This window comes from Glarea lozoyensis (assembly GCF_000409485.1).
Source record: "Glarea lozoyensis ATCC 20868 chromosome Unknown GLAREA12, whole genome shotgun sequence".
Classification (NCBI taxonomy): Eukaryota; Fungi; Ascomycota; class Leotiomycetes; order Helotiales; family Helotiaceae; genus Glarea; species Glarea lozoyensis.
In genome coordinates, this window is record NW_007360986.1 from 1,046,737 (window position 1) to 1,074,684 (window position 27,948).

A 27,948-nucleotide genomic window follows, 5' to 3' on the forward strand; every position below is an offset into this window, starting at 1 on the left:
AAAGTCGTCAAATTTCGATATAATCGCTACTTTGTTACCTACAGACAGATTTTTTCAGCGGCAAATATGCCCAACACCGGAAGAGCCGCTCATTACGTCGGAACCATCACGTATGTCTTTGGATATAGGTGTCATTACAACAGAGTTCTCATGTTTATCCAATCGGCAAGAATCACAATGATTAAAGTAAGCATTCTGGGGGCTGTTACTAAAAGCTAGCTGCTCCAAATTCCCCAAAACTGTTCCTTCTTGCCGGACTACATTCTACCCCTCCAACTTTATCATGACCAAAGAATCAGACCAAAACTTCTCCTCGGCTTCTTCATCAAATGCATGTTTATCATAGCCAAAATACTTATTATCGCCCTTGTCGCCCTTCGGCAAAGACTCTTGACAATCCTCAAGATATCTTCCTCCAACACCTTCCCAGTCTTTACCCACAGCCGCCAATACCGTCGTCGAAGCACCCTGTGGAATACTTTTCACCATAGGGTTCTTATCCATGGACCATCCTATCTTGGTCTCTTCAGAGACATGGACTTGCAGACCCGTGGCAATCCCACCAGGCATGAGAGAATTGGCAAAAAGTCCTCGCGACGAATAGCGCCGAGTGATCTCGTTTGCCATATAAATATTTGCTGTCTTGCTCTGCCCATATGCCTTCCAAGGCGAGTATTCGTTGTCAGGTCTCTCAAATCCGTAATCGCCGGGATGGATACCACCACTCAGGTGTCCCGAAGACGACACCATCACCACACGAGACTTGAAATCTGGCGATGAAGACGAGAGCAGTAGGTCTTTGACCAGATTGAACAAAAGGAAGTGCGCTAAATGGTTTACACCAAACTGGGCTTCAAATCCATCCTCCGTCTTCTCCAAAGTTGGTAACGCCATAATTCCTGCGTTGGCGATGAAGACATTCAATCTCCCACCCAATTTTTCATTTCTTGATCGAAATTCGGCCGCACCGTTTCTGACACTCTCGAGCGAGTTCATATCCATTTCTAGTAATTCCACTCTTCCTGGCTCCAAGATATCCTTGAGCGCAGCTTCAGCTTTCGGCAGATTACGAGCAGTAAGGAACAGCGTACTGCCGGTGGAGGAAAGTGCACGAGCAGTCTCGACACCGATACCAGATGAACAACCAGTTATGAGCATGGTCTTGCCAGAAAGCTTTCCCTCGAGGTCATTGTCTTTGATGATTTGTTGGGCTGTTGGTCGCTTGTCCCCCGCACCTGCTTGATCTTTGTGAACCTGTCCGTACTTTTCCGATCCGATTGGTTTCGGCATTGTCATGGTATGAAAGTGATTTATACCAGGTCTGAAATGAGGCAAAGTGTAAGAAAAGGTAAGTTTGTGAAGGCGAAGGAGCATTGAACAGCTGTTACTGTTCGAGTTCAACACTTTTTCGAGAAATGTTTTGGAATTGAAGTTGATCTGGTAGCAATAAGCAGAAAATCCATGCTTTAATGCAGATAATGACCGATACGCACACCAAGATGATAAAATGGCCGGCGGACACTACTATGTCGTGGGCGGATTGTGGGTCTTTTTAAATGTGGATGGATTACCTTTTTTGCCTAAAAGAGGAAGGCGCCAAACTATTGTGCATTCCAAACATTCTCCTTCGATGCTGGATGTAGAACACCTTGTTAGCATCGAGCGACTAAAGACACGATCTCAATAATTACTTCACATACGGACATAAGGCTGTCTTCTAGGGCATAAGCAAACAGCAAAGTCCGAACAGATCCAGGTCGATACTTGCATTGCGCTCCTATGACAGAAATCATTTGCAATAAAACATAAAATAGTGGGCATCATAGTTTTCATGTGTTCCAAATTTTGAACCTCGAAACCAGCTGACTCCAGATAAAGTGTGTTTCTCATTACTCGGACCTACAGTCATTCTTTTCATGTGGACAGGGATTTAGATGCGGAACCTGTGGCCAACGAAGATACTTTTGAAATACCGGGTAGAGATTTTTATCAAGGTGTAATATCCATCTTCAAAGCAAAGGTACGAGGGTTTGGAACCGGTCACAAAATTCCTGATACACAATATAAGGTAAACCAATAACCTCAATTTCCCCGCTTCCTGGCAGAGGAATCCCGGAGTCACGTTCCTACTATTCATAACAATAATAATAAATATTTAAGCACGATTTTCGTGGACAATTCCTCTGATTTGACAGTGTTCTCAAGGAATATTGTAGTCATATTTAAAAACATATCTTAGTAGGGAGATGATGTAAATCATTCCTCTAATTATATTCTTTCGGAAGCCTTGAGGCGTCAAGCTCCTGCAATAATTCAAGGGAGCTGAGCAATATTTGTCAGCCTTCTCTTGCCTGTCCTACCCTAAATTTTGAGTGCAACTATTCCTCAAAGCAGCACGGTTCGACAACAAGCCCCGAGCCTCACAAAAGTCCTAATCTTTGAGGGCCAGCCAGCTTGTTACCAATTGTTAGGGTACGAGAAAGGCTGAGGTATTCTGCAGAACTGCATCAGTCCCCAATTTTAAAGCCAAAGCCAGGCCAAAGCATATTTCATCACAAATCCAGCCGGCTGTTATGGCAGGTTTGCTTTAATCTGACGCTTTACCTTCTCCTACGTAATTTCGCCTTCTTTATCCGTCATCGAGACATGGCTGAGGCAATTGGACTTGGGGCTTCTCTTCTCGGCATTGCGGCAGCTGGGGCCAAGGTTGTTACTACTCTGAGAGTGTTTTTGACGTCGTATACCTCCGCAGATCAAAAAACAAGTGATCTATCCACCGATGTATCACTCACAGCATCAATTTTGACCGAATTGGCAACTACTGTCCAGGAATATGAAGTTGAGTTTCGTCTAAAAGTCGACAATTTCAACAAAGCAAAGGAGATTTGCGAGCGAAACTTCAATCTCTTACGCAAGGCAATCAAAGAAGCGAAGAAAAGTATCAACCGGGAAGAAACGGGAACCAATAGTTCCAACAACCGCAAGGACAGTATGAGTGCCTGGGAAAAGCTCAAATTTGCTTTGGGCGGAGAAGCAAACTTTAAAGAGCTGGCAGCATCTGCTGAAACGTCTAAATCTAATTTGCAGTTATTGTTGGATTCTGTTAATTTGTTGATTCTTAAGAAGCTGAGTAAAAAGTCCGACCGTATCTCAACAGTCTTCCCCCCACAAACTTACATTGCCCACCAGAAATCTGTTAAATGAGGATCAATCGGAAGACCTAAAGCTTCTTGTGCTTCATCTTCCTTTCTTGATAAAGGAGTTGCATCAAGCTGGGCTCGTACAAGTATTTTCTAAGAGCAATCCGAACAAGGTTGCTTTTGGTGGGGCTGCCACCGTTCCAGAAAAGGTTCCAATATCTACCTCCGAAAACGAGCCTATTGCTTCTAGTTCCAATAAAGCCTTACTACCGCAACGTCTGGCTACGGCGTCGAAAAGGGACCCTGCAGCTCCTATAGAAACACAAAAAGACAACGAAACCAAGATGACAAAGGTGCATTCACAATCTAGGGATCAGAGTCAAACATTTGAAAATATGATCGGCGATAGGGAGAAAGCTAGCGAGCTCGAACGAGTTGAGACAAAAGCTTCTCAAAAAGTTAAAGAGTAGGCAGCACCGGCTTACCACCTCAGAGTTTTCATCTTAGTACGTTAACAAATTCATAGACGCCACACCGTTCCCGAAGCAATATATGAGTCATGGCTTTACACACACAGGCTCAATGTTTTACCAACAACATATCACTTATGCGGTCTCTGTGTCACAACATACAGGCCCTTCCATGATCTAGGACGCTCACCTATACTGCATAGCTTTGTCCCTTTATCTATCGATCAGGCCAAGTTACAGAAAGAAGTTGCATCTTTCATATCTAAGGGTTTAAAAACTCCAGATCCGGGACGTGCCTCTAAGCTTCTATTCGGAATGCCCTCCCCAATTCACAATTCTGTCCACTCATTCGTTATCAATCGAACTACTCACCCAAAATATGAGTGGACTCTCGCAGCATTTATTGACCAAACGCCCAAAGCATCCATGTTTTCACGTAGACAAAAGGTAACCAAGATCACACAATTGGCCCTCATTCTTCGCAGCGCTCCGCGTCCCTTGTCCGAGAACGGTCTCCACAACCTCAAAATAACCTACGACCCATGGCTACAGATTCACCATCAGCCTCTTACAGAACCCTATGGCTTTCCCTCTGAGCTCCCCTTTGGCGTTCCCCCTGAGCCCCCATCAGGTTGGGCCCGAGGCAGAGGAGGTCGTAAAGGAGAACCACTTGAACCACTTCAAGCCGGTTAGGTGTGAACCGCAATCCTTTGAACAGAAAGGCCCCTCGGAAGTACGAAACAGACCTGGGCTCGGGTTCCTCGGACTCAAGTAAGGAATTGGTATCTATCACCGACGACGAGCAAAGTGTCCACCGATCTGGTTCACCAAGCGTCCACGAATCTTCAAGAAGAGGTCGTCGTCTGGGTTCCAGCTCCAGCACAAGTTCCGAGATCTATCATGCTGATCAACATATTCCCAAACGGTCCAAGGCTAAAAGAAGAGGCTCAAAAGCGGAAAGAGCTCCCGATGGGCATAAAGAGATCAGAACCGATACAGAGAACAATTCTTCTCAGGGGAGTGAGAACGTCGACATGGAGGAGGAGGAGAAGGATTTGGTAGAACAGGAAGAGGCGGAAAGAATTATGGATGAATTTCTTGCTACTTTTACGGAAACCGGGGAGCAATAGATTGATGTTTCTCTGCGATTGACTTACTACTTTTAGTTCACTTTTCATTTATCTACGGGTGTAGTCAGGAGTGATGTTAACCGTTCTTTCATCTGAAACTGGTCAATAGGTGTGAAGCAATGAAGATTGTATTTCCAAGCATACGAGCCCCAGTCTCGAGAATGTGAGAAGAAGGAACGAAAAGGACCGTAACCAGCTATAAGTCCGCTATATTCATGACTGAAGCCAAGGAAGAAATTTGCTTGACAGGCGCACTATGATCGTTCGTTTTGAAGGCCACTCATTCAAAACATGTGTATCGACTCGTTTCGGGATGAATATCCTAACGATGGCAAAATTCATATACAAAGGCGACTTAGAGAGTATTGTTGCACATGAGACCACTATACACAGACTATGATAGAATTCCAAAGGACTAATAAACGTCAACTTTAGGCCGTCACTAGATCTATTTACCGCGAGTCAATTCAACTTCTACGACTTACGAGGCGAGAGTACCACAGTTTTGATAATCTACTAATTGGTAAACATCACGATTGGCGAGTGAAACATTGCAGCTCGCTTACGCTTCTACTCATTGAGCGGATTTCTTCAACAACAAAAACTTCGACCGCAACAATCCAAACCTTACCACGATAGCATTTCCATCACTACAACATGCCAATAAAACAACCATCTAAAATATGGTCACATCTACGCTCATTGGCCCACTCAGTCTTTACATCAAAATCCGATGCAGACCTCACCCCATCACAAGCAGATGCTCTTTTCACATCTCAACTCAACACCTCCCAACCTACCTCTCCCCAAACGCCTTCATAATAACCTCCATCACCACATCACTTTCTGAATCATCAAGACTCCACGCCGACCTCATCAAACACGGCACCATTCTCCCCATCCCCTCAGATTCATCACCAGGAGCGCAACTAACAGTCACCACCGCATCTCTCACACCCGAACAAATCGCAAATCAACACCCTTATCTCAGCACTAAGCAGAAGGCGAGACTCATTTCACTGTTGAGGTTCTGGGAAATGGAATGTGAGAGGTGGAGGGTGTTGGATGAGGAGGAGGCTGCGATTTTGAGGGAGATGGAGGAGGAGGAGGAGGGGATGAGTGGGGGCGCGAGGATGGATTTGGGGATTCAGTTGAGGAGGAATAGGATGATGAAGTTTATGGTTCCGAGTCAGAGGGTTGAGGGAGGTGATGCGGGTGGAGAGTGAAGGGGGTGGTGGTGAAAGGTTTTAGTCCACAGCTTCGAGAGTTTTTGTTTGTTTTTGAGAGAGGTAAGCTATTCGTGTCGTGTGTTAAATTGGATTTCTTGCAAGCGTTTAAATTAAGAGACTAGGATGTATGACAACAAAACTGGTGAGTGAGTAGTTCCGAACAAGAAAATGTGCCAGCGCAAGATTCCACAAAAGTCCAATTTGGCAGCATCTTATCTGAAATCAAAAGATATTACTGCATTGATTATTTATCCCGCAAGACCACAGGAATCAGAGACAGCTCTTTAACACTGAACTTTAAACAGAAAACGATTTTACCCCCTGGCAACATCGGGAAAAGGCAAGCAGGCAAGATTTGAGTCTCTAAGCACAAACAAGAAAACAAATCCCTAAGGAATATGAGTCATTATAAATAACAACGACGAAGGATTTCACTCCCAAGAACTTTTCAAGTGAAACGAAAACTCAATTGGACATGAAATGCACTTCACTTGAACAAGGCACTTCAAACTGCCACACTTACATTTGCCAACTTTTATATATCACACTATCTATACCACCGTCTCAACCTCTAACCCAACTTAAAAGGTACTAAACTTATACTGAATACTAGCCTCAAACGGCTTCCCCTTAGGAGTATAGATCTGGTTTCTGCCCCACTCAGGATGATTAATACCATCGATCAAATCCTGCGGCTCAACAGCCACGCATCCATTACTCTTCACAAAGCCATTCGTAGCTGGACCCTTCTGAGAAGCTTTAAGCTCATTTGCACCTATCGTCATTAGTCAAATCCCGATGAAATTGAGGGAAAATAAGACATACCACCCATCCAATAACAAGAATACACAACCACACCCGCCTGATCCGAGTACAAATCCCATTTGATCCCACTGAAGTCACTGGATAGACTAGCCACAGGCTTCGAAGCCGTCACATCAAGCGGATCACGATCAACAACCCATTGATTGTTGTATCCCGAGCATCCAGAATTGGTTCCACAGTTACCAACCCAATTCGCATTTCCCTGGTTCGCACCGAGTTGTTTCGGTTTGCTCCAGAAATCATTGATGTCGCCTGCTGGAATGGCGGGGAGGGCACCGGTGGATTGGGTGTTGCCGTCGATACCGACTAATCTCTTGCCGAATGGTAGGCTGAGAGTGTGGTTTAGCACGAGGTCTGTTGCTGGGTTTTGGAAGGCGTCGAGATTCCAGTAGGGGTGGGTGGTGAGGAGAATTGGTGTGTCATGTGTTTTTGACACAGCGTAGAGTTTGGTGGACCACGAATTGGCTTCGATGGTGTGTGTGACCTTTCCTAGGACTAGACCAGGGAGACCTTGAGAAGAGTTGCCCTCGTCGCGGATGGTGAAGGTGATACTTTTGCTGGTAACCTCGCTTACGTTCCAGGTCCGTCTCGACCAACCATTGAGACCTGAATGAAGCGTGCCATTTCCGTCGTTAGCCTCAGTAAAGAAGCGATCTCCGTCTACCACATAGGTATGGTCTTTGATGCGGTTTGCGTATCGACCTGGAACAGCTCCGTAGTCTGGGTGATTGGGGTCGACGGGATAGAAAGATGCATTGTCGTAACCGAGAATGATATCTCTTTTCACACCATTGCGATCTGAGACGACGAGATTGGTGATAGCAGCTGAGTAGGCGATGAATTTTGCTTCAATACCTGGGGCACTGAGAGTGTATTTTCCATCCGGACCTGGAGTAGGAATTTTAGGATGGGCCAGGACGAGAGGGGCAAGGAGAAGTGGAATAAAAGATCTCATCGTGGATGGAATGGGAGTAGAAGCTCGACTAAAGATGAAAATGCCAAGTCAGAAGAATAACAAGGTCCAAGAGTCTTTCTATATACCATTTTCCATGCCAGTATCAAGGATCCACATCCTGAACAAGGTGCTATGGATAAAATTGTAGCTCAATTGCACCTTTGTATTTGGAATCCAAGCCGACTCGCTGGCAAACAACGTCTTCAGTGTGCAATACTCCGTCGAAGTGCGTGTAATGTTAAAGGCCAAACAGCCTAATACAAACACAGTCAGCGTGACCTCGGGTTAAACAAGTCCCACTAACATTGACCAGTTTCCCCGCGTTAGCAAATCTGGGATAGCGAGGCTCATTTGGGTTTTAACATAAAACACATGCAGGTCGCATCCTGCAAAACTGTTCCTGGGATTTCGGTAGAAGTGTTCTTCCGGTATTTATTGACTTGTCCTCGGTATCCAAACTGGGTTCATGTACGACACGTGATGACATGATGATTGGAAAGATGCTTTCGAAAACTAGTGCTCGAAGATTGTCCTTTGATATTTGCCGTTGCTGTGGGATAATAAAGCTCGAGGACCCTGCCGATTCTGTTGTCTGGGATTCGCTTTTTCAATGGAGTACGAAAAACATTCGCTCAATGACACTCATCAAGCGAGCAAATATTGACGATCTCGCCAGCTGTCCGATCAACCTGATATGTGTGAGGAACAAGAATACTACGTAGTATCTAGAACTGCTCTTGCGTTACTCGTTCTGAAGGCAACAGTAGATAATCTAAGCGCTGGGGAGTCGGCAAGAACTTTGTAAGTAGTAGATTCACCCGGTCTGAGACCAACCATCGTAGCATTTGCTCCCTTGGAGTAATAATAGATCTTTCAAACCAAAAACGGTATCAAAACAAAAGATAGTATGTCGCGTAACGTTGTGAGCTCAAGGGACAATATGAACAAATGAATACTCGTCTGAGAGAACTGTATTGGGGTCGGGGATCTTACTCCAAATAACATCAGAAGAGAAAGATCAGACTCATCACTTGCGTAGTACCGGGAAGAGGATGGTAAAGCATGGCGTTAATTGAATTGTCCATGACCAATGTGCACCAGGTCATCCCCCATCTAAATCTCCAGAGTCTACAACTCCAAAACACCTCGAATCGATGCTTTCTCTTCTCCCTCCATACTATAATGTGCCTAAAGCTGGCGGGCATTGTGCTCCTGTGCCATAATGTACCGATCAATGGTGAGGGCACATTGTGACATACCAGCCCTTAAGCAGGTAAGGATAGCTTAAATATAGGGCAAGGTCCTGCCTCAGTAAAATTAAGAGGCAGAGTAATCATGATAGCTCCTTCGTAGTTTGTTTGCTGAGAGGCGGCTTCAAACACCGCGTTATGAGCTCAGCAGCCATACCAAAATTCCAACAATCTGTAACATGCCTATCGATGTCCAATCAACGGGAAGACGCTTCAAGTCGCTGCGCCAAGGAAAGAGTTGTTTCCCACTTCTACATCATCTAAGTCGTCATCCCCATCCGCATCCGCATCTTCGTCTCCAGTAAGGGCGGTTGCGCCCATCATCCCGGTCATGGTTTGATCATCACCAACTATAGTCTCTTGATCAAAATCGTCGCCGGATGGATGATTCATCAAGTGCCGACGGAGGCCAGTTACTCCATTACCTGAAAAAACACAGAAGACGTTTCTCTGGTGCTCGGTAAATTCTAAAAAGAATTAGTTATGAGCTTTTATTGCGCGATGCAGGTGACCTACCAGGCGGTGCCTCGCGGCAATATTGTTCCAGATCTGGCCGTAGGAAGGCCGAAACTCCCGTCAAACTCAGGTGGGTAAGCTTTTGGCAATTGTCCAGAAGTTTAACGACACTCTGCATCCTTGTGTTAGCCACACCTTTTAAGTCGAACAGAAACACCAAACCTTACCAAAAGAGTTAAATTAACACAATAGCTGAGATGGACTCTTTCGAGGCTACTGCCATGCCACATAGGCTCACCAGGTCTCAGAGAGTGATTTCTCGTACCTCGATACTGAGCGAGCGCTAGAACACTCAGATCCGTGATTTGAGCGCATTTGACAAGTCCTATACGTCGTAACTTGGGCAGCTGGGCCAATTTGGTAATAGAAGCATCTGTTAGGTGGGTACAGCAGCCAAGATCGATGTAGCGAATCCGATTGCAAGATGTCACCATTTTGATCACCGCTGTGTCAGTGATATGCGAACAGTGACCAAGATGGAGATAGTGGAGGTTCTTTCCGAGCTTGCTGATAGCATTGACTGAGATATCTGTCAAGTTTCGACATTTCGCAAAGATGATGTTCCTCAATCGGGGCGCAGCATCGATAATTCTCTCGACGGCCTGATCCGTCACCCTCAAATTAGCTGTAAGATCTATTATTCGAAGATTTTCATATGTTCTGTTGAGTGGCAAAGAGAGGAATGCCGCGTCGGAGATTAAGTTGCAGTCTGGCAAACGAAGCTCTCGGAGGCATGCCCCGTTAGCAAATAGTTCGGTGACAGGTGCGTTGCCAACCGAGTTGCACCCCATCAAATCGATTTCCAGGATGTTTGGACAATTCCGAGCAAATGCTAGGATAGCAGAATCCTCGAGTTGTTCGCAATGATTAAGCTTGAGCTAGAAATTGTCAACACTGTGAACATGCATCCAACTCACGCAGAACTTACTCTTTTGATATGTTTACAGGCATTAGCCACACCAATCATGGACTCGTTACTGATCTTAAGGCATTCGGTGATATTGAGCCCCTGGAGCCTCTTACAGTGCTCCGCTAATACAACCATGGACTCGGAAGTAATCTGTGTGTCCCCAGAGATGTCGAGCGCAAGTAGGCCCTTGCTATCCGTAAGAAGTGGAATAAGTCCTGCATCTGTAAGGCCTTGGCACATCGTGAGCGTGAGACGTTCGATTCGTGAACAGACGGAAAGAGGTACAACACTGCCGTCGTTGACCGCGTCTGCAAGGGAGGCGAGATTCAGTCGTTTAACAAAGTCTCGATATGTAAAGGTTGGGTCTGTGAGCGAAAGTGTCCTGCATATGGAGCTGTGCTTGGCCCAAGTCGTACAAGAAGGTCGATGCCATAGCAAATCCACGCAGTTTCGAGCCCATCGCTTCGATACAAGCATGGCGTTCAGGAGTTCTGCAGGGCCACTCAGTTTCGAGAAGATCCCAATCAGAACTTCGGCCGGTAATCGGTTCGCTGGTGGTTCGCACACCTCCCCCGAGACGGCCATGTCTCTGAAGGTCGGGACCCCGATGGAAGACTGAGAATCATTGTTTCCGGCGTAGAAATCCGACTCGTCGTAGTCCTGGCGTGCTGGCGAGTTGCTCGACGATGACTGCGAGTCGCCCTCTGGCTCGATCGCCACGCGATACTGGGTGCCGATGGGTGCCATGGTCGGAACTGGACCCCGCATGGCGGTTCTCTGTTGTTGTGGTTGTTGTGTCCAAGGTGAAGGTTGAGTGCTTGGAAACACGCGGAGGGGGAGAGGAACGCGGCTAGGTATGGATGGAGGGACAATATTTGCGTCACGCTCGACGGATCGGAAAGGGGAGCTGGTTGTGTCGTCGCTTGTGTTCGACGCTCGATCGGTGGGAGGTGATGTTGTGGTTGGGTTGCTCAGCCTCGTGGGGGGGAGATCAGGTCGAGGAGGTGGTCTCGATGCAGCCGCGACGCAGTCGACAAGATGATGTGTGGACTCCTGGGCGTCGTGATCAAGGCCAAAGGGGCAGCCAGCGACAGCGGTTCTGGCAGTTTGTGTAAATGATGATGAGGTGAAGCGTCGGAGAGCGGTATAAGAGGGGCGGCGGCGAGCGGTATCGGTTGAGGGCGTGGTGGTGGTGGTAGTGGTCGAAGTCGAAGTCGAAGTGGTCGTGATGGCTTGTGCTTCTTGTGTTTCTGGTTGTGCTGGTGCTGCTTGGATTTCAAAGAACGGAGCGGATGCGTGGTTCGCCATGGCCTTGAGAGGCTTCGCTTATCGCCGCAGATGCTCCTCGTCTCACCAGTCAACGACGCTTCCGCACGTAAAATGTTCTTATGTCCAGTCAGTCACTTGCGCTTCCGATGTGGTGTTCCGGGTCGAATTGGGGATCCCAGGGTGATTCGAGATTCTGGACCGATGACGAAGGGGTTCGATGCAACTGCGTGGTCCAAAGTCAATCGTGCGTCCGAGAGATGGCAGTGGTTATTAGTCGCGGATAGCTGGAGCTGGAGTCTTGACAGGTAAATCGCAAAATCTGGAGTGTCTGAAAGAGATAAATCTGCAAAGGATGACAGAGCTGCAACGAAGAGCATCAAAATATGTGGAAGCAATGGAACAGAATAAGAAAAAAAATCTTTTAGAAGAAAATGACAAGCACTTCGTCATATCTTGGTCTGGAATGAAGCTCTGGCACAGTTGCTCCTAGTGTCGAGCCGTATACATGCCAAGTCACCTAAGTCACTTAAGTCACTTAAAATACATCTTGGCGCTGGATGCCACGAGTCTTCATCTGCGAGTCCACGCGTTGGGGAGGTAAAGCTTTTATTGGTGCAAGTCGAGATATGATGTACGAAAGGGACATAGACGCCCTGAAGGATTCATTCCTGTACTGCCCAGGCGAAGTGCAGTAGCTGATGTGAGATGATGAAAGCTTGGCTCGCTCTTTGCCGTATACAATCAGTATAGACTTCTTGAAAGTACGCCCTCGTGTTGGAAAGAAGCAACCAAGTAGCTACTTACGCATCGTAGAGTCTTCTGGTATGGCGCTTATTGTGCTGGCCTTCCTTTAGAGCGGTAGGTATTCATCTCCAAGAATTACTTAAGGGTAGTGGGGTCAAGAGCCGCACCGCACTGTAACTCTCTTAATTATGTCTAACTGCATTGAATGCAGCTTGAGCGCCGATATCAAAGGAACCTGCAAGGTTCGAGTACTTCATTCGCATTTGGCAATCACATTCCCACCATCATAATAGAGATGTGTTCATAATACAGATGTGGTTAGAAGCAGCCCAGCTTGTGGAGTTCTCAGGTTGTCGAGATCTCAAGCGGCTGTTCACCACGTTGCTTGGCGGATACCCCACAACTCGCTGCGGAACCAACGCCGAAAACCATAACCTGACCGATGATCAGCTCATTTACTGCAACTCACGAAGTCACAGTTTTTCATCCACAACGCACAACACAATGTCAATCCGTCCACCGTCCAGCCGGGTCCTTAGACTTATATCTCGCAATGAAAGAAATATACAATGCCTCCGCCGGGTACCCCAATGTCTAGCGCAACGTCGAAGCCTGGCAACAAAACCAGCACCATCACCAGCACCTGGAGAACGACTCGACCCCATCACACTACATAGACTCGAATACCAGCGCCGGGAATACTACAAAAGGAGATCATACTATGCGGGAACGGGATTTGTGCTGGGCATGATTGCGATTTGGATCACTGCGACTTCGATTGAATTACCTCCAAAACCCATACAGGCCGACTCTGGACGACGCGCAGATGACCCCTTGGTAGTGCTGGGCAAGGAGAAGAAGATTGTTATTCAGAAGCTGGGGGAAGAACCAGAGGAGGTTGTGGACTCGTTACCCACGGGTACGAGTACAGTTCCAACATTTCCACGAGTACTGGAATATTACGATGATGCTGGAGAAGGACCGGCATCAAATGATGATCGCATGGTTGAATACCAGTGTCTCGGGTTGGGTCTTCGAACAGTCAGTTTCCTGGGCATCGAAGTCTACGTAGTGGGAATGTACATTGCGACCGACGACATCGCCGCGCTCCAGGAAGCTTTGATTCGGAAAATCGACCCAATTGCATCCACTCTTGTTGCTGGGGAGAAAGAAAAGCTAAAGGCAAAGCTCTATGACCCTGAAGAGGGCTCAGAAATCTGGAATGATGTACTGAAAAGTACTGGTATACGGACGCTAATTCGAATCGTACCTACCAAAAACACAGACTTTGGACATCTTAAGGACGCGTGGGTGCGACATCTCACAGCCCGCGCGCAATCAAACAAGGAAGAATTTGGAGATGAGTCTTTTGGTGTTTCGATACAGGAATTCAAGCAATTGTTTAACCGAGGAAGTGTACCAAAAGGAAAAGAGCTGGTTCTGAGCAGAGATACGAAGGGCAAAGTGGCCGTTTGGTATGATGATGGAAAGAATGGCGCAACCAGATTGGGTCAGGTTCATGATGAGCGAGTCTCGAGAGGTCTATGGCTAAACTATCTGGCTGGAAAGACAGTTGCCAGTGAGCCAGCCAGGAAAAGCATTATTGAAGGAGTGATGGAATTTGTTGAGCGTCCTGTTGGAACGGTTGCCACACAGGTTGTTTCGCACAATGTGTAATACTACTGTTACCTCCATCATGGTATACTCAGCTACATTATGTACTACTATGTTCAATCGCAAAACGTATGGGGATAAGTTCAAGAAACAAGATATTCCATTGTTCTATCATGCAGTTGTTTGCTTCCTAAAACTAGTCCATCGCTCGCTCATCGTATCATACACTCGTATTCATCTCAATACACCTTTTATAGAGCTCCAGCATCTTGCAACAAGTTCTTCAACTCTCCCTTGCGAGCTTGCAAATCAGAGTTTCCACCAATGTGTTGCTTCTTGATGTAGATATTTGGCACGGATGTTTGGCCATTGATTTCCTTCAGGGCGCCTTGGATTGCTGCTCCGTCATCTGTATTATCATTAGAAACTGTATGCACTCTACGAAAGTGATATCAACATACCAACTTGATCAAGCTCAATAGCATAGTACTTTGCGCCTAGCGAATCGAGAAGAGACTTGGTAGCTTTACAGTACGGGCAGTAGGATTTGCTGAATACGGCTATCATAGCATTAGCATCCAATCCCAATGAAGTTCAAGGCAAAACAACATACCAACAGCATTATCCTCAATGATATTCTGGGCCTTGGTCTTTGCGGCGGACATGGCTGCGGGATTTGCAGGTGTCGAAGAGAAGAATCGGAGTAGGAACGAAATGATGGGCGATTGTTAGCGGGGTTACGATGGGGAGGAATGGAGGGTTCGAGGAGGGTGATATAGGGATTTGATGGAGGGGCAATTGATCTGTAAGGTGAGGCGGAGATGGTGTGGTCAAGGGTCGTTTCGGGGCTTGATTAGTGAGGATTGCGAATCGAGATTGGAGGAGGTGGATGTGGTGATGGGATGACGCAAGATTGATGGGCCGAGGCTGCGACGCTTATAAATTTTGGTGGACAGCTGGAAGAACATAACTCGGCCCGGTTACAGCCCGAGATCGGGCACACGGACGCAGTGATTCCGGTGGCATGGATGATTGTGGCATGTTCTGGTGCACGCCGGGGGATGGGATTTGGAATCTCACAGTGAATCGTTAGGTATGTTATTTTGGGGTTAATTGGAGGAAATTCAAATCGCGTAACCCATGGTTTTTGCCTCATTTGCAAAGTGTCAGAGTCAAATATCATGCTTGGTACTTTCGAGTAGTTGATTCTGCATGACCTCCTCAACCAACCTGGAACCCATCAAAGCGAATGCGGTTTGAAGCCTCGACCCCGACCTTTTCCCCCGACGCTGATACCAACTCGCTTGGCAAAGCGACCTCGATTCATCCCATTGCAGCGGCAGAAAATCTATGAGATTCTGAATCAATCCATTTCAGAGACCACCAGCACACTCATCTCCTCCTAAGAAATCGAAAGAGGCAAAGGTCAAGGGTAGGTCCTGCTGCAGGACTTTAAAGAAACCAGTCAAGGTGGCTTCCAACGCAGTGGCATCGCAAGGTGCCAGCCTGTCTTCCATCGTTCAACGGCTTCCTGACCCTCTTCAGAGCTACATCGAGACGTCGGTATCGCAGATTTCGAACGCATACTCCAGACTTCCACTTTCGACCCAGAAATATATCGAAGATACTGCGAAATTTACACATCTCGACAGCCTCCCACCGACCGCATTTGCCGGCAGCTTCGTCCTACTCCTCGTCACCGTAGTTTTCTCAATGAGCGGTTGGGGTCGTTCGTTTTGGGGTGGAAACGGGCACCGACTGTCTCCATTTGGTTCGAGGACATATCCCCCAAATGTCACGGAAGATGATTTCTCTTACATCACCTCTGAGGATTTGCAAAGACCTGGCGCATCGTACGATCCCCACCGTCAGCAACAACCACCATCAATGGCGGCGGAAGACGATGTGCTCTTGTTAAAGAACAAGGGTGTGACATATCCTGTCAAATTCCCCGCCTATAGTATTGGGGATGGCAAGCTGCAAGTTCGTGATATAAAAGATCGAGCCGCCGCTGTCATGGACCTACCGATCGGGACGAAGTTGAAATTACTGTACAAGGGCCAGCAACTGAAAGACGACTACAGACCATGCCGGGACTATCAGCTGAAAAATCAGAGCGAGATTTTGTGTTTGGTTGGAGATGCGCCAGAGCAAGCTGAGGAATCAGATGACGACAGTGGGGATGCACAAGAAACTGGACTTTTTGGTAAAAAGAAGCGGATTCGTAAGAGCAAGAAGACGAAAAAGAAGAAGGGAGATACTTTATCACCTGGCGAAGGACCTAGTTCGCAAAACTCAAGAACGCCAACACCAGCAGCCGCTGCACCTGCACCATCAACTCCTCTGGGGAAAATACAAGCTATTTCTTCTCATTTCCACACCAAAATTCTACCGCTATGTGTTCAGTACACTATTTCCCCGCCAGAGGACCCAAAGAAGAGAGATTTCGAACACAAGAAACTGTCTGAAACGATTATGAACGAGGTTCTGTTGAAGCTAGATGCCGTGGAAACCGAGGGTGATAATGAGGCTCGTGAAAGGCGAAGAGCGCTAGTGAAAGAGACGCAAGGCGTATTAAACGGGTTGGATGCTAAAGCTGGCGTTGTTTAGGTGTAGGTTCTAGCGGATTTACGAATTCCTTTCATCCATTTGTATTTGCATAGCGTGATGTGTACTTCTTCGGATGGATAGTATCACTTCATGGGCGATAAGAGCGTGGCGTTTATTGCTGCTCATCTGGACTGTAGGAATTGGTTATAGCCGGGGGTCTCCTCATGCTTGATATCAGCGCAGTTTTGGAAGTTATTGCTTAAGCGCTTTTAGAACTTTGTTTGATATCTCGAAATTGAAGAGTTAATTTGGAATATAAAGGATAACCGACTCGAGCCTGTTCTTTTCTGAACCATCATGAGTACTGTACTGTGCACTTGTGGTTGTATTTGGGGTGCAAGCCAGCGTACGATGTTATCACCTTCGGTCTACATCTTGATGTTAAATTTATTTGTAGCCACCAATATTCAATGTTCGTACCAAAAGAAACTTAAATCTATGCGTACCACCTCCTACCTTCATATAGTTATGAGTCCAAGTTCATTTTCCATTTTATTTCTACATCGCGAAGTGGAATATGTGGAATAGAGTGACTGTCTGGGTGCGTGAGAATGAACTAAATTTGCAGTGGGCAACATTTTAGATATCAGTGCAAAAATTTGGACAGATTTAAATACTCTTCCAATGAACTAATCAATGAGATGTAATTAAAACACATTTAACTTCAAACCCAGGGTATCGGCCCTAAGCTTGGAGGCTACATCGGCGCTGGTTTACCGAATCTCGGCGCAGCCCGCCCGGTGTGCTGCATCATGTGATAATCACACGCTAAGCCCTTAACGGGAAAAGTGGGCTTCGCGAATGGAATTCCCACACATTCGAATTTCGAAGCCTCTTGGAAAATATTCCACGACAATAACGACAAATCGACAAACCGCCTCCACCATAACGCAGGTAGAGGATATCCGGAACCCTTTCGACAATTGTCTCCTCACGACGTGAAGTAGGACGATATGTCGACGTTCGAGCAACAGGTAAATACCCCGGCGAACCTGTCCTGCAATTGCGATGCGTCAACCATTGTCTTCCACGAATGGACTTTGCGCTTGAGAGGATGATGGCTGATTTTTTTTGTGTGTTAGATTGTCATCGATGGCAAGGGACATTTGCTTGGTCGGCTGGCAAGCACTGTTGCTAAGCAGCTTTTGAACGGCCAAAAGATTGTTGTTGTGCGATGCGAGGCCCTCAACATCTCTGGAGAGTTCTTCCGTGCGAAGCGTATGTTACACTCTACTCTTATGGAAAAGGATACATCCGCGAAATATGGATAGGAATGGTGCAATGGAATAACGAAACTGACCTGGATGGATTATAGTAAAGTACCATGCCTACCTCCGAAAGATGACCCGATACAACCCAACCCGAGGAGGTATGAATTCCCACGAACTGGCGAAAGCGATGAACAGGGCGAATTCTAATTCGAAATAGGTCCTTTCCATTTCCGTGCCCCATCACGCATTTTCTACAAGACCGTCCGTGGTATGATCCCACACAAGACCGCCCGTGGCGCCGCTGCTATGGAGAGACTCAAGGTCTTTGAGGGTGTCCCACCACCATATGACCACGTCAAGAGAGTTGTCGTTCCACAAGCTTTGAGAGTCCTCAGATTGAAGCCTGGACGTAAATACTGCACAGTCGGTCGTTTGAGCCACGAGGTCGGATGGAAATACCAGGATGTTGTTGCCAGGTTAGTGGTTTCTGGGCGCTAATTGAATTTGGAATAGGTGCTAATTGGGCTATAGACTCGAGGAGAGAAGAAAGGTCAAGGGAGCTGCATACTACGCCCGCAAGAAGGCTGCACGAAGACAACTTTCAGATGCCACGAAGAGCGCGAAGGTCGACGAGAAGACCAAGGAGCAGTTGGCTGGTTACGGCTACTAGACGTCGCGGAGTTAATTTTCGGAGAGTCTGGTGCGTTGGGAATTCTGGGCTTATTGCATTTCTTTTCGGATGCCAACAATCCTCGTCAATGTCTTGTTCGACCCAACATTGGGAAGATACCTCAAGACTGGTTCTTCGTTGCATTACACAAGGGATGGGGGCTAGCGATCACCGGGAAAAGAGCGCTGATGAAGACTCGGCCCTCTGCTGTGTATAAGCTGTCGTCTTGCATGCCGCTCATAGGGAATGAATTCACAAATCAAGAATAAAATCGGCCGGGGTGTTCATGGATTGTTTTTAAACTTGAATTGGTTGAATTGACCACTGATACCAATTGCACACAGATGTCTTCCTGATTCGAAAGTTCTTGCTTGAGGTCTTTTGGATGTCGTTGAATACGAAACCCCTGTATGATCTCATGTAGGTGCCTTTTTCTCACACTCGATGTTAGGTCAGGTACAAGTGTTGACAAACATTTGACTTGTTCAATTCAAATACGGAAGCTTGTGCCTGTATCTCAGTCTGTTGAGCAGATGCAGGGCCTTCAAGGGGCAATTAGTATACCAGGGCCTTGCCTTAGTTTTGATGCTGCTCGTCAGCCTTAGCGGCACTTCACTACCTAGGTAGCTGGGTACTTTCCTACATTGTGTCTCATATAAATGTAGTGGTATAAGCGTACATTGACAAATTATCGTATGTTTAAATCCCGATACCGGTGTGGTTGTATTCGTCCCTTCATCCTTACCGAGGAAGAATGTGGTGCGGATACGATCCGCGCGCTATTTCCCCACACGGAGCTACCCCAAGCTAGTCCTGATAGCTCGAGTTGTTCACTTCTTATGATCTTTTCCATCTCATGCAGCTTTAGATTCTGTCTTCAATTCAATATTGGACCATTTCTTTGAGTTACGGACTTGTTTCACCCTTAGATTCGGACAGTATCCTTAGCTTGGTTTTCCCATTGCATAGGCCGGAGCTGATACATGATAATCTGCTGATTTTTGTAATACCCCACCAAACCGGTGTTCAATACTTTTGTTTCGGTTCACCACTTTCAAGACGACACGGGTGACTTACTCTTCCAGTCGATAGCATTCGGTAAACTTACCTGGACCTTTGAATCCAAACAACCAACATACTCCGGAACCATGTCCGGTCCAACCTCGCGTCTCGCTGCACTCGCCTCACACTTCCTCCCCGGTCATAAAGACAAGAATCCACCTCTATCAGGTCTTCACATCCATCAACTCTCACCAACATTCTTCCTTCCTAGAGCCGCGGAAATCGAACCAGATGCCGTTGCAATCTACCACGTCACGGCCAATGGCCACACCATCCGACGTTCGTACGTTGATTTTGCCGATCGTGCTCGTGGGCTGGCGTATTATCTGATGAAACATGGGTTTAAGAGAGTTGGGATTTTGGCGCCGAATACGCCGGCGTTTCTGGAGAGTATCTTTGGGATTGCGGCGGCGGGTGCTGTTCATGTGGCTGTTAATTATAGGTTGAAGGTGGAGGATGTGGAGTATATTTTCAATTTTGCGGAGGTGAGTGAAAATTCCTGACTTGTTTGAATACTCGAGTGTTGGCTTGTGTACGAATAAGGCTGATCAGAGTTTTAGGTTGATGTGATTATTGTCGACGAAGAATTCCGACATTTATTAGATCATTTTAAGAAGGAACATCCGTCTATTCCTTTCATCATAGATACAGACACAGACGCAAACGAGGGCCAAATATCTGGTCCTTTTGACGGTGCAGTATTAGAAGGTCTTAAGTATGATATCGAGACTGGGAGTAAAGGATGGGCTGGATTGAAAGCTCAATGTAGTAATGAGGATGATACGATAGCGATACCTTTTACTAGTGGAACAACGGCAAAACCAAAGGGTGTCGTTTACACGCACCGAGGAGCTTATTTGGCAGCTCTGGGAAACGTGATCGAAAGTGGCCTGAATTACAGTACTGGGAGGTGTAAATATTTGTGGACGTTGCCTATGTTTCATGCCGTTGGTGTAAGTTTACCATGCCCTCCAGATCTAGAATTTCTTTACAACTTTTGTATGGACTCTACTAACTGGAGTCTGACATAGTGGAGTAAGTCGATTATTCTTCTCGAAAGTAAATACTAATATTATACAGCCTTTCCCTGGTCCGTAACAGCGGTCAGAGGAACTCACTACTGTCTACGAAAAATAGACTACCCTCTAATTTGGAAAATGCTCAAAGAAGAGGGGATAACCCATTTCAACGCCGCGCCGACAGTAAACACCCTTCTATGCGCCGACAAGAATGCCACGAAATTAGATCAACAAGTTAAAGTCACAGTTGCAGCATCTCCACCTACAGCGCACTTATTCGAGCAGATGACCAGACTCAACCTCTTTCCTGTTCACGTTTATGGGCTTACAGAGACTTATGGCCCGGTGACAAAAGGATATCATATGCCCGTTTGGGAAGAATTACCACTCAAAGAAAAATATGCACGTATGGCAAGACAAGGACATGGTTTTATTACGGGGCTCCCAATTAGGATTGTGAAACCTGATCAGCCAGAAGGAGTGCTCATAGATGTGAAGAAAGATGGAAAGGAGATTGGTGAGATCATCATGTTTGGAAACATCAACGCGAAAGAATATCTTAAGGATCCCGAGGCGACGAGAAAATTATTTGCAGGTGGTGGATTACATAGTGGTGATCTTGCGGTCTGGCACGAAGATGGAAGTGCACAAATTTTGGACCGCGCGAAAGATATCATTATCTCAGGTATGTCCAATCTACCTCCCCCTATTTCTAAACACTAACAATCTCAGGCGGCGAAAACATATCCTCCGTAGCACTCGAAGCAATGCTAGTGCAACATCCATCCGTCCTAGAAGCCGGCGTAGTCTCTGTCCCAGATTCCCACTGGGGCGAACGTCCCAAAGCGTTCATCACACTGCAAGAGGGGAAGAGTATGAAAGGAGAGGAGCTCATTGAGTGGGCCAAACATGAGAGCAGTATCAGCAAATTTATGGTTCCAAGAGAGGTAGAGGTTGTAGAACAGTTGCCGAAGACGAGCACAGGGAAGGTCAAGAAGAATGTGTTGCGGGCTTGGGCGAAGGGGAATTATGAGGAGACGTGAGGGAATGTGACGGAGAGGGTTGTGGCCGGTTCGTGTGATGTTTGGTATGGAGTTTGGATTTAGATTTTGGTTAATGTTATCACTAACTTCACAGCCAATTCATTTTTTTGTTTGTTTATCTCCTTCAAGTACGAGAATTCGTGTTGATCGAATGGTGTTCTTCTACTAGACTTTCTTGGCCTTCATCGACGCAAACCAGTAGCTGTCTAATCGCTCGAGATGTAGCTTCTACCGATTCAATAGGACTATTCATCACTACCAACCTTGCAAGAAACAATGTTTATCCTATCGGATCATTCCATCACCCTACAGCTTTTCGACTGAGGGTTTCCACAAATCCTAGAGTGTTTTCTGCTAAGGTTAATGATTGTACTTTGGATTGCGATACAGCCTAGCGCATTGAGGCACATGAGAGGAACTTTCTGCCAAAGAGAGTAATGTTCCCAGAACTTGATGTGATATATGCTTCCAGTAAGTAATAATAGATTTCGTACTAGAAGACTTTTTTGGAGTAGGAGAGTCAGTGACATTTGATAATATCAGAACGTCGACAGATATTCCGTATTGCCATCAATAATCAACACCACCATTACCATCAAAATATGCCTCGATTACTCATACCACAAAATTAACTCAAAACGACCGAAACCTCGCATCTCATCTCCTCCTAAAACTGTCATATTTTACGACTCAATCAAGGCGCATTCCACATACTCCGCGCTTATGTGAGGATTGCTCGCAGGCGTAGGCTTACTTTCATTGACATAAAACACCATCAGCTGAAAGATCCCACGATGATGGTCGTACCAAAGCCACCAACCAACACTGCTCCCGCAAAAATAAACATGAAACACCCCCCTTTACCGTCCGGGGATGGTGGGGCAGATTCCAGATGTGGACAGTCCACCCCGGACTCAAAGCGTATCAGGTAACGAAATTGAATAACTAATCTCTATGAATACGGGATTTGACGATTGGTTTCTTTCGTCTTGCCAAGTTCTTTCCCCACGCGTACGAAGTAAATCATCGCGCCATGCAATGCTGCTGCCAAAAGAGGCAACATAAGCAACGTCCCCTGCGGATCGTGGCGTCTGGTGGTTTCTGTGCAACACGAGGGCGGTGGGCTGGGGAAGGGGATGGGTGAATGAAGGATGTGGCTTTTCGTGATGGGTCGGCGTGTTGTGTGGCCGTGAATGGGGAATGTATAATATGAGGCTTACGGACGTGTTTCTTGGTTGTCGAAGAATGGAGCCCTCGTGTGTTTTGGCATCACCTTGAAGACCGCGACCATGTTTAAAGAAGTCATTGTGTCGGCTGCTATCATCCTGGGCTTCTTTCTTAATTTGTTCTTTGTCGAGCACCCGAATGTTACGAGTTACACGATTACGTTCGCTATTAGCATGGTCGTGATTACGCCGTTTGCGCTCTGGTGGAGGTATAGGGGGATACTTGCGAAGAAGGCGGAGGAGACGGAGGGGTATGAGCAGCTGTCCATGGGCTCGTTGGCCGTGAGTGACGCTTTGTCTCTCGTTGCTCCCATTACAGGAAGAGGTGGTGAGAGAACTGGTGATGCTGATGTTGAGAAAGGAGTGAAAGAGGTGGTGGGCGAGGAGGCTGGGGAGGGGAGTTGAAGAGCGGTTTGGGATTTTGCAGAACCTAAAGTTAGACGATGTTGTATCTCTCGGCTGCTCAGGTCACTAACATCATTTTTAGTACACATCAGAAACTGCTACGTCTATACAGCACGATCTCGGCTCTACTATAGGTCGTTGATAGTCCACGGGGCTGGAAATGGAAGAAATGGAGCTTGTCTTCAGCGATAGACCTCATTGCGAAAGACGAAATGACGGCCTTCCAAAGGAGAATTCGGAAACCCCAAGCCATTTTAGAATCGTCACATTAATGATTCGATCCAAATCCATATGTGGCTAATGTATGGTGAAGAAGCCACACATGGTCACCAGCAGATGATCCTTAAAGCTTTTATATACCGCAAGAGAAATGCGCTCTGATTTTGGGGGCACCTGGTGGAACTCCTCCTCCACTCGAACGTCTGGATATATACCCTGTTGGCATATCTAATAGCTCTCGTATATTGCACCGTCCGACAGTACGTCAGTTCAAGAGAAAAACTTACAGTCTTGACTTCGGCACTCTCAACCGCATCACTGGCCGCTTTCAATGGAGAATATTTCGGCTCCTCGGTAGGAAAATCAGCATGTTCATCGCTGGGACGAAAGTGGCGAGAGAAGAGGATGGGGTGATTATCCAAAAAGCATAGCGTTTGATCCTGTGTGATTGAAAGAATAAAACCAAAAACCCTCTTGGTATTACATCTCATAGATTCAACCCCTCTTCCCTAATCATCGGTGAGCGACTGTATGTGGCGCGATCACCGAATTCATGCCTGAGCCATGCCGCACGCCTCGTATATACCAAAAAGTGGATTGTCGAATCCATGTATTTCCGACGCGAAATACTACTCTGATTACTGAACGCTCCCTTTTGTATAGAAAACAATTCGTCGCTATTTGGCCAAGCACTGCTGTGTAAGAAAGTTTCATAAAGTACCTCCTGTGATCACAAAAATGTAGTTTTTCTGTACTCGATCTCTGAATTTGCAGTTTTAACTTGAAAGTTGAATGTCACGAAACTCAAGGAGATATTGATCAGTTGCTAGGTTTAATCGATGATATGCTACTAAGTTAATATTTGTGAAAATATATGATTTTAATCATCTGCGTAATTGCTAGAAGTTCTATGAAAGCACGCGGTCATTTTGAATCAAAAAATCCAACTAACCTCCTCCCAACATAGAAACACGCCAAGCATGGGTTAGAAAGTATTTCAAATATAGATGCTACGCAGAAACTCTTTATATTATATCGATCGATTACCTATCTACTCATGATGTTGTCATGTTGGAAGAAGTTTGTTATTTACCTAGGCAGTGTCATCAGCAGTTGGACTAAGAATGAAATACTCATATGCATCATTGATTGTCTGTTCCTCCTAGCTCTGGAGTGCCATCCAGATCAACCGAATTTGCTTCGAAAACATCGTCTTTCTCTTCTCTCTAGGTCCTCAGTACCCCTACGGAAGATCAATTGCCTGCCTTGGAGAGCCGACGCATACCCACTTCTTTGCTCGCGAGATAGCTGCTAAAGAGTTGACGAAATTTACTGGCGCGCAAAGAAACCATTAAAAGACACTGTAGAGTCGATGGTGCAGCCTGCTGTTCCTATATACTAACCTCTTGAACTGTTTTGGTCAACGCAAATGGGAAATAAGAAACTTCAATGACTTGAAGGAATCGCTTCAGCAGGACTTAACGAACGATAACCGTCACCTACCAAGAATAGTTCTTGACAGCCTTGAAAACAAGATCCAGTATATGCTTTTGTGAATAAGCTATCCTAACTTGATAAGGCAATTGCCGTGTGAAACAAACCCGTAGAAACAACACCCAAAGACAAGCGAGGTCGTGCGAGATATCTCTGATACTTATTAGTGCAAATATTGAGAAAAGAACGTCAGAGAACCTCAACCGAGCTACAGATATCGTTCAGGAAGACATTACTTCAATATCTCAGCATCAGACCCAGCACTAACACTTGATCCTGTTGGAGGCTTGATTGAATAACATCAAGAGCCAGACCAGGTCAATAGTCGAGCTGAAGCAGCATCTGCTTCTTTGCAAAAGATATAGAGAAACAAAGTTGCTAGCCCATCTTCAATATCTTTGTCGCTGCTCGGTGTGTTCGTTTACCTCCGATAGAGTCTAAATTTGACAAGACAATATAACTTGGAATGAGGTAATTCAACTTTTTGCTATTGTGTTTCTTTTCAAGTGGCTCAGCCACTTCGATCTGCAACTTGTCTTTTGTGACCTCACTGGTGTCGCCGACATATTTGCTCGGTTTTTGTAATTCGGCCAAACAATCGAAGCACTTGCATATCCTGAAAGGGGAGTTACATTGATCACCAGCCAGCTTTTAGATGCTTGAAGAGCTTTATCTTCACTAGTTCATAGCAGAACAAACATTGCTGCTCGAAATCACACGCTCTGGCATGAAATAAACTCAAATTTGGCAAAAATCCGAGCAAGCTCGCTGCTCCAATGCAGGCTTTAGAGTTAGGCAGAAGCCACCGTGCCAGGCACTTACACGGCTGAGGAGTGTCGCTTATACGTCATTGGTGTTGCGCCTTCGAACCATGGTGTATGCGTCGATGTTGCTAACGTTTATACATGACTTTTGAGTAAACGGTCAACCGAATTGAGACGATCGAACGGTATCATCTGCAATATGACATGCAACTAGGGCTGCATGAAAATGGTGTTTAGAGAGACAATCCGTTTACGTTCCATATGTACACTACGGAGCATGGTTTTGGTATATGAGTTTCAGCCAAATATTACCCTAATCAGCCGAGCAAAAATTAAAACCTCCTACTCCATGTCATCATCAGCTAAACCCTCCTCTTCACAAACTCCACTCTACCCCAACCATCTCTCTCAACAATAGTCTCCCTAACAAGTTCATATCCTCCAATCCTCGGCAAGATTTGCGCCCAAATAACCCAGTACACCGCACCAGCGACGAAGATTCCAATACCAACCAGACAGTGAAGATAATAAGGGAGATGTTCGTAGACGTTTTGGCCGTCGGTAGGAGGGATGAATGGGGCAATGACCAGGTAGATGTTGGACAGGAGGAAGAAGACGGCGACGGGGAGAGTGGCTTTAAAGGGTGGTGTCCACTGTTGTGGGTTGCGGTGGATGGAGAAGGGGTGGAGGTAGAGGTGGATGAGGGCGCCAGCCACGAAGACGTTGATTACGGCCAGGGGGTATGAGATTACACTAGAAAGAATGTCAGTAGCAATACAAGCAATAATTGAAGGGACTTACTTGAGGATGAAATTGTAAGCATCTCCAGGTGGTGGTGCAAGCATGATAATCACACTGACAAGCCAATGCTCAAAGAGACCCATAAAGGGCGCGTTAAAGGGTTTGTTGGATGCCCATAATCTACTGAATGGAAGGATACCTTCACGACCTATTTCTTGAACTAGACGGCCCTGAGAGAAGATGACTGACAGGACGTTTCCGAAGGCTGAGAGCGCGACGAAGACTGAAAGGACCCGTTCGGCGCGAGATCCGAATATGTTGCGGAAGAAGGAGGCGGCTAGAATGCGTCCAGAAGAGATGATTTCTTCTTTTGGGACGGCGGCAAAGTATGCAATCTGGCATGCGTTAGATCTCTACGGAGATTGTTGGTGGATGAGGAGTAACTTACGTTCACGAGCATGTAAAGTACACTGACAAGTGCGAGAGCTGCTGGAGCTGCGCGCTTAAGTGTCTTGACGGGGTCCTTAGTTTCCGAAAGAGCATAGTTGGCATTGCTGTATCCAATGTAGGACCAAATGACATTGTAAAGTGCCGTCACTACACCATATGCACTACCCGTGGTTCCTTCAAACGCGTTTGTGAAGTTGTCAGGTTTATCAATTTTGAGATGGCCACCAAGTGCAACCTATTGAGGTCAGTTATTTGGCACACAGGTATAGCGTAGAGTTAGGCTTACGAATCCACAGACAATTATCAGGAGCAAAATAAGCAGCTTGATGACACCCAGGAAGTTCTGAAGCCTTAAACCCCATTTCAATGCTAGGCCGTGGATGAGAAAGGCGCTTGTGATGCAGGCCAATCCAACACCTCTCTGGTTCCATCGTGTAACCTCGACCTCGGCGGCGTTAAGAATATACTCCCCGAAGACGACGCTATTACTACCGGCCCAACCAAGCAGCACTACGTATCCTGCGTACATAGCTGTCACCAGAAATTTTGGTTTGCGGTAGACGTACTCGAGGTAGTTCTTCTCTCCCCCATTTCTAGGGATGGTGGTACCGAATTCCATGTAAACAGCCAGGCCACTGTATGCAATGATCATACCAGCAACCCAAATGAAAAGTGACAGCCCAACGGATCCGGAGAGAGAGAGAATAGCGGAAGGAGTTGCGAAAATTCCCGTGCCGACCATACGGTTGAAAATGAGGAACACAGCTGAGATGAATCCAATCTCGCGACGTTCGTCGCTTGTGGCGTATTGTTCTGCACCTTCTGCCAGCAGTCAGAATCATGGAATGCGTCATTTCTATGGAAACAATTACCATGATCGAGTGCTTCTTCTGCACTAACATGTTTGTGTTCAGAACCCGAGTTGCTGTAAGAGCTTCCAACTGTCTCATTGACATGGCCAGATTTAAAGGCCGACATTGTG

General features: G+C 46.4%; 12 protein-coding genes across 12 annotated transcripts; 7 read left to right on the forward strand and 5 right to left on the reverse strand.

Annotated features, from left to right (window-relative positions):
• Positions 1–264: 264 nt before the first annotated feature.
• Positions 265–1,290, reverse strand: GLAREA_10774 (NAD(P)-binding Rossmann-fold containing protein; the record flags this gene model as incomplete). Its single annotated transcript, XM_008079874.1, has 1 exon — positions 265–1,290. The coding sequence occupies one exon, from the start codon at positions 1,288–1,290 to the stop codon at positions 265–267; it is 1,026 nt and encodes a 341-aa protein (XP_008078065.1).
• Positions 1,291–2,646: 1,356 nt separating this feature from the next.
• Positions 2,647–4,740, forward strand: GLAREA_10775 (uncharacterized protein; the record flags this gene model as incomplete). The annotated part of the gene is made up of 4 exons (XM_008079875.1): positions 2,647–3,137; positions 3,190–3,606; positions 3,667–4,298; positions 4,355–4,740. The coding sequence occupies 4 exons, from the start codon at positions 2,647–2,649 to the stop codon at positions 4,738–4,740; spliced, it is 1,926 nt and encodes a 641-aa protein (XP_008078066.1).
• Positions 4,741–5,423: 683 nt separating this feature from the next.
• GLAREA_10776 (uncharacterized protein) lies at positions 5,424–5,966 on the forward strand (the record flags this gene model as incomplete). The annotated part of the gene is made up of 1 exon (XM_008079876.1): positions 5,424–5,966. The coding sequence occupies one exon, from the start codon at positions 5,424–5,426 to the stop codon at positions 5,964–5,966; it is 543 nt and encodes a 180-aa protein (XP_008078067.1).
• Positions 5,967–6,550: 584 nt separating this feature from the next.
• On the reverse strand, positions 6,551–7,749 carry GLAREA_10777 (Galactose mutarotase-like protein; the record flags this gene model as incomplete). Its single annotated transcript, XM_008079877.1, has 2 exons — positions 6,551–6,744; positions 6,795–7,749. 2 exons carry the CDS (start codon positions 7,747–7,749, stop codon positions 6,551–6,553), a joined length of 1,149 nt encoding a protein of 382 aa, XP_008078068.1.
• A 1,463-nt stretch (positions 7,750–9,212) lies between these two features.
• On the reverse strand, positions 9,213–11,733 carry GLAREA_10778 (RNI-like protein; the record flags this gene model as incomplete). Its single annotated transcript, XM_008079878.1, has 4 exons — positions 9,213–9,466; positions 9,516–9,627; positions 9,683–10,393; positions 10,444–11,733. 4 exons carry the CDS (start codon positions 11,731–11,733, stop codon positions 9,213–9,215), a joined length of 2,367 nt encoding a protein of 788 aa, XP_008078069.1.
• A 1,209-nt stretch (positions 11,734–12,942) lies between these two features.
• GLAREA_10779 (Chalcone isomerase) lies at positions 12,943–14,115 on the forward strand (the record flags this gene model as incomplete). Its single annotated transcript, XM_008079879.1, has 1 exon — positions 12,943–14,115. One exon carries the CDS (start codon positions 12,943–12,945, stop codon positions 14,113–14,115), a length of 1,173 nt encoding a protein of 390 aa, XP_008078070.1.
• Positions 14,116–14,303: 188 nt separating this feature from the next.
• GLAREA_10780 (Thioredoxin-like protein) lies at positions 14,304–14,717 on the reverse strand (the record flags this gene model as incomplete). The annotated part of the gene is made up of 3 exons (XM_008079880.1): positions 14,304–14,461; positions 14,514–14,612; positions 14,666–14,717. 3 exons carry the CDS (start codon positions 14,715–14,717, stop codon positions 14,304–14,306), a joined length of 309 nt encoding a protein of 102 aa, XP_008078071.1.
• A 1,048-nt stretch (positions 14,718–15,765) lies between these two features.
• On the forward strand, positions 15,766–16,662 carry GLAREA_10781 (BAG; the record flags this gene model as incomplete). Its single annotated transcript, XM_008079881.1, has 1 exon — positions 15,766–16,662. One exon carries the CDS (start codon positions 15,766–15,768, stop codon positions 16,660–16,662), a length of 897 nt encoding a protein of 298 aa, XP_008078072.1.
• A 953-nt stretch (positions 16,663–17,615) lies between these two features.
• On the forward strand, positions 17,616–18,543 carry GLAREA_10782 (Ribosomal protein L13; the record flags this gene model as incomplete). The annotated part of the gene is made up of 5 exons (XM_008079882.1): positions 17,616–17,636; positions 17,745–17,880; positions 17,978–18,031; positions 18,091–18,349; positions 18,405–18,543. The coding sequence occupies 5 exons, from the start codon at positions 17,616–17,618 to the stop codon at positions 18,541–18,543; spliced, it is 609 nt and encodes a 202-aa protein (XP_008078073.1).
• A 1,148-nt stretch (positions 18,544–19,691) lies between these two features.
• Positions 19,692–21,667, forward strand: GLAREA_10783 (Acetyl-CoA synthetase-like protein; the record flags this gene model as incomplete). The annotated part of the gene is made up of 4 exons (XM_008079883.1): positions 19,692–20,090; positions 20,166–20,604; positions 20,686–21,309; positions 21,357–21,667. The coding sequence occupies 4 exons, from the start codon at positions 19,692–19,694 to the stop codon at positions 21,665–21,667; spliced, it is 1,773 nt and encodes a 590-aa protein (XP_008078074.1).
• Positions 21,668–22,956: 1,289 nt separating this feature from the next.
• GLAREA_10784 (uncharacterized protein) lies at positions 22,957–23,298 on the forward strand (the record flags this gene model as incomplete). The annotated part of the gene is made up of 1 exon (XM_008079884.1): positions 22,957–23,298. One exon carries the CDS (start codon positions 22,957–22,959, stop codon positions 23,296–23,298), a length of 342 nt encoding a protein of 113 aa, XP_008078075.1.
• Positions 23,299–26,137: 2,839 nt separating this feature from the next.
• On the reverse strand, positions 26,138–27,944 carry GLAREA_10785 (uncharacterized protein; the record flags this gene model as incomplete). The annotated part of the gene is made up of 5 exons (XM_008079885.1): positions 26,138–26,528; positions 26,577–26,911; positions 26,965–27,201; positions 27,253–27,788; positions 27,839–27,944. 5 exons carry the CDS (start codon positions 27,942–27,944, stop codon positions 26,138–26,140), a joined length of 1,605 nt encoding a protein of 534 aa, XP_008078076.1.
• Positions 27,945–27,948: the final 4 nt, after the last annotated feature.